Source organism: Strix uralensis, chromosome 8, assembly GCF_047716275.1.
Source record: "Strix uralensis isolate ZFMK-TIS-50842 chromosome 8, bStrUra1, whole genome shotgun sequence".
Lineage (NCBI taxonomy): Eukaryota > Metazoa > Chordata > Aves > Strigiformes > Strigidae > Strix > Strix uralensis.
In genome coordinates, this window is record NC_133979.1 from 21,787,856 (window position 1) to 21,797,214 (window position 9,359).

Below are 9,359 nucleotides of genomic sequence, written 5' to 3' on the forward strand. Positions count from 1 at the left end.
ATAAATGCAGGACCCTTCATGCACTGATTTACTATGCACAAAACACTGCTGAACATGCTATGAAAAAGATATGGGAAATCTGCACCACTGCCTCATCCCACAGTTAGCTATCAAGAGACATCTGCGTTTGTATTGCTGTTGGGGGCAGTTGTTACCATTTGTATAATGTAAAGAAACTCTTTTCACGTTTCTCTTCTTGACCTTGTGCTTTACCTTGTGTATGAAAGTTTGTGGGAGCCAAGCCCAGCTCCTGTGCTCAGGGCTGCTGAGACTAGATGCACTTCAGCATCTCTGCCACAGTGCTTGCACCTCCCACAACCTTGGCTTCAGTGCTGAACATCACCAACCAGATGAGTCAAAGCAGCACTGCTAGCCAGGAGAAGGGATGTAAGGGAGAATACGATCAAGCTCCACCTCTCCTTCCCCCTCATCTTTGCCTCTGCACAGAAAGTCCACTATTTTCACAGCCATTTTGCCAACACTGGAGAGAGGGTGCAGTTAAAAAAAGGTGCTAACCAGGGTGAAGCATGCAGGCACCACTTGTCTATTAAAAGGAAAGTTGTCAGGCAAGTGATTTAGTTTTCCACAGTGAGTAGCTTGGGAAGGGCTTTTCTTCAGGAAACAACTGAGCCATCTTTGCTAAGGCTGCATAGATTTTGCCTCTCCCCCTTGCCTATGCCTTTAGGTCACTGCCTGCCTTGTGCCTTTAGAGCTAGGGCTTCCCATGACACTCAAATCTGCTGTTGCTAAGGGTAATAGTTTTCACTGGTTCTTTCCAGAGGAACATGTATTCTGACATAATCTTAAGTAAAAATCACTAGGGGGATTAATCAAAGAAACCTAGTGTTGTTTTTGTTTTGCAGTGGAAACCTGTAAAGCATATTTATCAGCAGTTTATATTCTAAACAAAGGGTCTGCTTTGGCTCATCATGAAATAACAGAATTCTGACATTGATTTGAGAATGATTAAACCCTACAAAAACACCTCAGCTGTCCTAAAAATAACTAGACTATAATCCCAGACACTTTCTGTATAATATTTAAAATAAAATGTTTCACAAATGAGCCTTGAGATCTTAAATTAATTTAAATTAATTAGAAATGCATAGCCCAGTGATTGTGTAACTTCATTGAAGGTACAGAGTTTATGACAATATGAGTGAAAAGAGAACATTTTCCAAACATTACCCACAAGCAGAAAAATTGTAATAAAAACATTCACTCTGTAAAGTAATACAAAATAAAATATTATCATCTGATCAGCTCAAGTAATGCTGATTTATATCTCTGAATCAAAATTTCTCTGTACAGTTGCAGTAATTTTACAAACTGATACTCAGTTGAACATATTTATAACACAAATCATACACTATGTACAAACCTAGTTCTCCAATGAACTCTTTGTTCAGCATGCTTCAACACAGAAGTAATTTACCAGTTTCTAGGACAGGATGCTAGCTTTCCCTTTAACTTAAATACTGAAATACTTATCAAAACATGAAAAAAAATCCATTTGCTATCACATGGTGGTGTTCTTAATTCACTTGCTTGTTACCATATGTTACAGAAGAATAGAACCAGTCACAAGAATAAATATCATTGCTTATTGTGAACACAGACTTATATTCATGTGATCACACTTTCAGCCTGAGTGCTTTTACAAGACTGTAGGATCCATTTATCTTTGCCTTTCTGAACACGTAGATCAAAATTGCAACTACAGGTACTGCTATTGCTGTTACACAGGAGAATGCAATAATCACTGGTATCATTTGATCTGGTTTTTCCAATCTTCCTGAAAATGGAGACAAAAGGAGAAAAAAAGTTCTGTAAAAACTAATTGAAACAGATACATGTATATTATTGTAAAAGCAGTGTTATTAATGACCTTCATTCAGAACACTATTTCTGCTTTCATGCACAAAGCACATTTCAAAACATTTTCCTTACGCTGTTTTCTTTAGTAACTCCATATTGCACACTTTAATCCCTAGCCATTATCTGGGTCTTGAATTTGCTATGCAAGTTCAAACCTATCTGATATCATCTAAATGAAGAATACCATGGAGTTCATGAAGAATACCAGAAGAATATCAAGTATTTTACCCAGGAAACATCTGGGGACGTTTCTACCTCCTGGAAACAATGCTTCAGGAGAAGACTGTGTTTAAAAAGCCCAATTGTTACATCTTTTTGTGAAACAGAACTTTCTCTGGATTAGTCTCTCTGTTCATACATGTGGACAGAAATGCAGCAAGGATCCACCTTTTTCTGGCTCTATCATTAAAGCTATCTCACCAACTCAGGTAAGAGAGACAATAACATCCACACTAAAAGGAGGTTAAATACAGCTTATTCTCACCAGCTGTCCTTTTATTTGGTTTGGGTTTTTTTTTTGTTTGTTTGGGTTTTTTTGGTTTTTTTTTTAGGTTAACTGTAGTATTGTTGTGCAAAGATCAGTCACGAGTTAGTTGTGCTCACCTTGTCACAAAATTCATTAGAAAATTTGAACAAAATAAGTTTAAGGCAATAGATCTACCTACCTACAACAGCTATCTCAATCACTTTAACGTTGTTTCCAACCTCATTGAAAACATCAAGCAAGTATCTGCCTGTATCATTTTTGGTGACATTGTAGAGTATAAAGGTTCCATTCACTGATGGGAGAATAATTTCTTTCTCCTGATGGACTTTTTTCAGGACCATCTGTGATGGTGGGTTACTGTATGTGCTACATGTAATAGTGACGTTTTCTCCTTCTTTAACATTTTCTGATGGATATATTAACACAGTAATGTTTTGGGGAGGAACTGAAATAAAATAAATGCAAGGTAGGATTTAGCAAAAAAAACAGAAGCAAAAAACTCATGAGGTATCACCAGCTTATACACACAAAGTACTAATCCAGTTAATGCATTCATTATAATATTTAAGCACGTAGCTTTAGACACTACTCTGTCACTAGCTATCCTTCACACACCGCAGTCAACAGCAGCTGACAGAAAGAACATTTTATGAGTTGATGGAGTATGGTGCTTATCTTTTACATTATATGGAGTTTTTCTTCTTTTCTTATTTTAAATTCACTGTTTATTCATCTGGGTTCATGAAAAGACACAGACCAACAGACCCAGAGGTTGATGTCCTCTTTCAACAGGAGATAAATAGAAAAGGCAAAGGAAGAAGTCCTAGAATAGTATTTTTTTCACTAGGTTCCACAATTTTACATCCTGTTTTCAAAGGTGGAAGTGGAACTATGAAAAATTTTGAGGCAGCAATTATTTTGCGCATCTGCTGTTTTGGACAGAAGTTTTCATTAGCACTAAGATCCTACCATTTATGACAAGAACCTGTGCAACTCACCTCAGTTTTTTTTAAAGACAATAAATTCTTAAAGGAACTGAAGATGTTATTCTGTCTGTCTACAACAAATCCTAATATTAACTCTGTACAGTAGTTATTTTAACTAGCCTTCAACATGAAGTACTATGTGCTGAGACTGCCCTCCCAGTTCATTAAGGATATGCATTTGTATGTTCCTGTGTCCTTTAGCTAAGCCTGTCTATGGTACATTGGCCATCTACTGTTTCAAGGGTTGTAATCCCATCACCTATTTTCTTTCACAAAGTACTCTGAACAGATGTAACATCGGCAGCTGTGCAAGAGATGGTAACACCTTTTCCTTGTATCACTGTATTTGAAGGGAATATTGCAAGCGTATTTTTTGGTGCAGCTACAAAAATAGCAAAGAATAAGGAAGAGACATGGACTAATGGCAGCAGTGATCCCTAAGCAATACACTGTTGCCATGCTATTAGCAGAAGCTGCACGGCTAAAGCAGAGAAGTTTTCTTAATACTGAAAATGTAACTTTGTTGTCATTGAACGTAGGTGGAGGAATCAGCATTTGGTATAGCTTAAATGCAGCTTGCGAGAACATGATACAGAGTTGTAATTTAAAGGAGAGCCTGTAATACAGTCCCTCCACAGAGAAGTTTCAGTATGTACTTTCTCTTTGAATCTTTTGTATGCAGGTATCTGGATCCTCCCCTGAGACCTGTTTGGAAGAAAATAAAGGCACTGCATAGCTTCTTTGCCTCATGCATACATTTGCCAATTGGAAGGAGTGGTGGAAGCTCAACTGACATGAGAACTTTGCACAAACTATCTGTACTAATGCAGATTTCACCCTTCATTGTTTAAATCTTCCTAAATGACTTAATTACATTAGGGCCACTTTTTAACTCCATTGACATCAAAGACAGAATTCCCCCATTCTTCACAGAATGAGATCAGGACCTAAAATACATAAAACAAAACACGTATATTCTGTCTTGTTCTACTGACCTTGAACAAGTAATTTCACAGATTTTTCTTCTTTGCCAAATTGGTTATAAGCTTCACATTCATAAAGCTCCAGATCTTGACTTTTTATTTTCTGTATAGTTAAAGTTGCACCTTCAGAAATTTTCTCAGACTCCCCAGTGGCCTTTTTTTTCTTCCAAGAGATCACAGGAGCTGGATTACCAGAACTAGTACATTTCATCATCACAGTTTCTCCTTCTTTAACAGCAGTAGCAGGGATAACAGAGATCGTTGTATTCTTTGGTCCATCTGAAAGGAAAAGTCCTGTAGTTAACAACATTGGATTTTTTTAGAGATGGATTCAACATCTCCTACTGCATGCCAGGCTGTTGGCCTCCCAAAGTTAATTTCTTTGTCATTCTCAGAATAAATAAAGCACACGGTATCAGAACTTCCATACAAACTCTCTGTAGCCTATACGTACTAACCAAGTACTTCTAACCAAGAATGTTAAGAGGATAGATCAGTTTCTTGCTCATTCAGATCCTGACTTAAGACTGCCATTACATTAAATATTTCATATCTTTGTTTTGCTCATCAGCACTGCTTCTTTCTTTGAGGAATAGCAGAGGACTATGCTGATTTTTTTTGTACTCACAGGGTTTTGTTTAGTTTGATAGTTACATTTGTCACTAATTAACTAATTATTTTTAAATGATTGGGAAAACATTCCACATACTTACATTCCACATTAAGTGTTATTTCACTTTTACTTTTCCCAAACTTATTTTCTGCTACACATTCATAGTCTCCTCCATTTAGGAACGTCACAGATGGAAGGAGAATTCTCCCCTCACTGTAAGGCCCCATGTCTGCATTGTCAGATTTTCTTCTTAAAATAATCTTGGGAGGAGGGTTACTCTCAGCAGAACATTGTATGGAAACATTTTCTCCTTCTTGAACGGTTGTAGAAGGTTCAACAGAGAGTTCTGCAATGTTTGGAGCACCTGCATGACAAAAGAAAAGGCTGTTATACTAATGCAAAAGTACTAAAGACGGAGAGGGTTTTAAGAAAGCAGGGATTGCTTGCCCAAGGATCTGTTCATTTTGGTTTTGCTTCCATCTGAGACTTTTGGCTCTATTGAAACAGTAGTAGCAGTAGTAGTAATAATAATAATTTAAAGAAAAAGTCCTAAATAGTTTTACTATTAAATGACTACTAAATTTACTACTAATGACTAAAACTACTAGCTCAAAGAAGAAGATGACGTCCCTGTGAAATTGTTATGTACATTAGCACTTCATGGTCCATGAAATAACAGTGTTCCTCACATCACCACTTTCTCAGAATCTTTTATCACTTTGAGTATGTATGCATGTACAACAGCAGTACAGAGACAATTAGCTGAAATTTAAGGATAGAAATGAAAAGCACAGCCCATGAAGAGCAGCAGTAAATTGAAAGCTAAATCCTGAATACATAACAAGGAAGGCCCCATAATTTCCTAATTTTCAGTGCTTCAGCATCCTCCATCTTAACAGGCAGCTGCCAATTGGGTATTGGATAATACAAGTTAAATTCAAGCAGACTTGTACCTTGTATAACAATGTCCACAGTTGCTTTTTCTGTTATATTAGTTACTGGATTAATTACTTCACAGATGTACAGTCCTGAATCAGTGAAACGAGCATGGGGAATAGAAAGGACATTGTTTTCTATCAGATGCTGAATGCTTTCATCAGCCAGATGTTTTCTCCAAATTATTTGTGGAGGTGGATTACTCTCAGTCACACAAGTGAGTTTTAGGGGATCTCCTTCCATTGACAAGTTGCCTGGAGATGCACTAATGATAGTATTTTGTGGACCAACTGTAAGAGAAGAAAAGACAGATAAGGTCAGTAAGTTAATGAAGAATGACATGCACATCTTTAGCACTAGCTTCTCTAGAGGTACATTTCACTCAATACCAAGAACAAATGAATAATGTGTATTCACAGTGGAACAATTGTTCCGGACTTGATAAGACATTTGGTTTGCAGCTTTGAAAGCTAAGCTAGACAAAATGTGTATTTTTTTTTTTTCCCCCAACTCTTACATTTGTCTCCCTATTGTTTAGGACTATAAACTTGGAACTGCTAAGCATACAATGACAATTTTAAAAACAATTGTTTATCTGTATGCTGCCATTTTTCTTCCGGTCTTTACTTTCTGACTAAGTACCACTGTCCAAAGAAAGAGAGTGAGAGAAGAGTTACTAAAGCATTGCCTGAATTCTGTCATGAACAACAGTGGGTATTTAATGACTCAGTGACTGTTACTGAATACAACAGAATTCAACTGAATACAATAGATTATCTACATAAATAACAAAGATAAGAAGCACAGATCATAAATGATTTATTGCACACACTTTGTAAACCCATTCCATGAAACTTAACATTAAACAGTACTTGGTGTGAAAGCCCTAGAATAAAAATACTTACAGTTTGCATTCAATTTCTGAGAAGTTACTCTTTCTTTGGGTTCAAAGCCCGTAGTAGAGATTGGTAACTTGGCCACACAGGTAATGTCTTTCCCAATATCTTCAGCTGTAGGATTAAATGAATATGTCACAGTTTTGGTCTCTGTATTTGTGCTTTCATCTTCATAAAACTCTTTCTCATGAAGAACATGTTCCTCTTTCTTTAGGAGTACTTCCAGGCGATTAGAAGGATACACATCAGGGATTTTACAGATGACAGTGACTGGTTCTCCAGCAACCAAGGATGGGCTGATCTCAATGATAGGATCACTGGGGAAAACTGAAAGAATAAAATCCATTTCTTTAGTCTAGTAGAGATAAGCTCTAGGGTCAACATAAGAGCAAGATCCAGACATCAAACATCTTGAGCTTAGAGGCATTCAGAACATGGTGTTATATCAACTTTATTACAAGAGATATCTTGATAGGAAGACATACAGGTCTTTCATAAGCAGTTCATACACTAACAGGAATTATATTTGTACAATTGTTGAAATATGATCACAAATTATCTAATAAGATCCAGCAAGGCACCTAGGCAGTGATAACAGCTGCCTAAATATGGGCATCCAGAGCAATCTATACACTGGCGGTATCCCGTTTTCTGTGCTGGCAGGTTTAGACATCTGAGTCATTTCCCTGCAAACTGCAAAGGCTTTGATTTTTTTTTTTTTCCCCCAGCTCTATGAATGTTTTTGGGAGTCTATGTTTTAGCTTTCAAGTATTACCAAGAATAAGAATAAATAAGACCAGTACGTACTACCTTCAGTGCAGAAAGCTAAGCAGAAAGGGGCTGAGAAAGAGTCTTGAACAGAGAGATAAAGGAATCTTTCAAGGAAATATATGCTGAGCTATAGTAGACTCACTATTCTAGCATTATCAGTTAACTACCAATTACGATATCTAAAAACAATTATGAACTTTTCTGTGAATGTGTACTACTTCAAGAGAATTTTACATTTTTACTTACAGTAAGGTTCAACTTTGATACTCTTCTCTTTTTTCCCTTTCTCACCACAGGAGACAGTACACAGATAATCATGAGAATTCACAATACTAACTGGATTCATAGTCAAGGTAGAGTATGTTATATAATTGTTCACTGTTCCTCCAAGGGGGTTGTCCATCTGGGTTCTCCAGGAAAAACTTGGTGATGCACAGCCAGTAGCATTGCATGTGAGTATGAGTGTTTCTCCAATCTGCGCAACGATTCTGTTAGCAGGTATAATCTCCATTTCGAAAGCTTTAACTACAATAGGGAGAACATACATAAACTCAGCAGCATTCTCAGCTTTTATTTTCCCATTTCTTCTCATGTTCTACTGTGACATGAGGCCATTACTTTGCAAGTTTACAGTTGTGTGGAGGTTAAACTAATAAAGCTCATGCAGTGGCTTACATCTCCAAAATACCCCATAAACATTGCTATTTTTGTCAAATACAGACTCAGATGACTTTAACAGACAGTTCTCACCTATAAAATGGCATAAACGCAATGCTGTCAGTGAAAATAAATGCACTAGATCTGGTTTGAAAACTTTGTAATATCTGAGGGGAGGGGTGGTAAGTAAGACAGCAAGGACAACTCCAGAATCACTTTCAACAGGACATTTAATACTAAACTTGACTGATACTGTCAGGGGTGACAGTAAAAATCAAACATGCAGTGATATACTGCAGTTGTCTCCTGGACTGTCTTTTATCAAGCTCAATAAGAAAATGACTGTGTCATTGCAGAGCACAGAAAAGCTCAAAGTAAATGTCAAAAAAAAGTTTCCTGACATTTTGACAGAACTACTTCACTGACAGGTGTATTCACTGAAAGGTAAAAGCGACTGGAACAAAGAGAAATAAAGATCAAACAGTAAATTGTAGGTCAGTTTACACTTAACAAAATTAAAAACAAATAAAGCAAACATCCCCCACCCCCTCCCAACTTACCAGTCGTTAACACATACAAAACTGTTAGCACAGCCTGGCTTGTTCTTCCCATCTGTTCTAACGTTTGCAATTACTGTTACTAGGTAAAGAAAGTAAATTCAAAAGCCTTGCTTTGTATTTTCTGTGAAGAAGCACAGTGAGATCCTGCTGCTCTGCAACAGTTTATTAGAATAGCTCCAGTGTGCTCTTTATAAAGGCTCTCCTCGAGGTGGAGTGGGAAATCCCTGGACGGGGAAATCCAGAGCAGGGAGGAAGAAATCCATGCCGGGTTGTGCCGGGGGGCTCAGCGCCCTCTGCTGCTTTTTTTTTTAATACAGAATTTAAAGCCCGCGGAAACAATAATACTAACACCTATAATGCAGTGCCTGCTAGACTTAAAAAGACCAAGTCAAGATCTGATCCTGCAAACAACTGATAAAATGAAAGAATGTGGGTAATTCCAAGCAACTGAATGGCACCCTATCTCAGATGGAAAAGTTATTGAAGTTTGCTTTCAGTGAAAATATTTTTATAGGGCTGAGTCTTGAAAATACTTCTAACTGCTCAATTCTGTAAATAACTTTATTTAACTCAGTACTGCCTTTGAAAACTG

At 37.2% G+C, this 9,359-nt stretch overlaps 1 protein-coding gene across 3 annotated transcripts; it reads right to left on the reverse strand.

Moving 5' to 3' along the window:
* Nucleotides 1–1,068: 1,068 nt before the first annotated feature.
* Nucleotides 1,069–8,915, reverse strand: VCAM1 (vascular cell adhesion molecule 1). 3 transcript variants are annotated; one of them, XM_074876621.1, is made up of 8 exons: nucleotides 8,768–8,915; nucleotides 7,797–8,075; nucleotides 6,789–7,106; nucleotides 5,901–6,173; nucleotides 5,048–5,311; nucleotides 4,347–4,613; nucleotides 2,544–2,810; nucleotides 1,069–1,795 (listed from the first exon to the last, which is right to left on the reverse strand). In XM_074876621.1, the coding sequence occupies exons 1-8, from the start codon at nucleotides 8,817–8,819 to the stop codon at nucleotides 1,635–1,637; spliced, it is 1,881 nt and encodes a 626-aa protein (XP_074732722.1). In that variant the 5' UTR covers nucleotides 8,820–8,915; the 3' UTR covers nucleotides 1,069–1,634. The 3 variants fall into 3 exon arrangements, with proteins under 3 accessions (XP_074732722.1, XP_074732723.1, XP_074732721.1); XM_074876622.1 differs by lacking the exon at nucleotides 2,544–2,810; XM_074876620.1 differs by lacking the exon at nucleotides 8,768–8,915 and having other exon boundaries at nucleotides 7,797–8,142.
* Nucleotides 8,916–9,359: the final 444 nt, after the last annotated feature.

What these genes read in the sequence shown, in the direction of transcription:
- VCAM1 (XM_074876620.1), bottom strand. Translation starts at nt 8,142, where the DNA reads ATGAGAAGAAATGGGAAAATAAAAGCTGAGAATGCTGCTGAGTTTATG. An exon ending in TGTGGACATTGTTATACAAG is followed by an intron (nt 5,312 to 5,900) that starts GTACAAGTCTGC and finishes TTTGTCATGCAG; the next exon opens with GTGCTCCAAACATTGCAGAA. An exon ending in GATTGAGATAGCTGTTGTAG is followed by an intron (nt 1,796 to 2,543) that starts GTAGGTAGATCT and finishes CTCCATTTTCAG; the next exon opens with GAAGATTGGAAAAACCAGAT.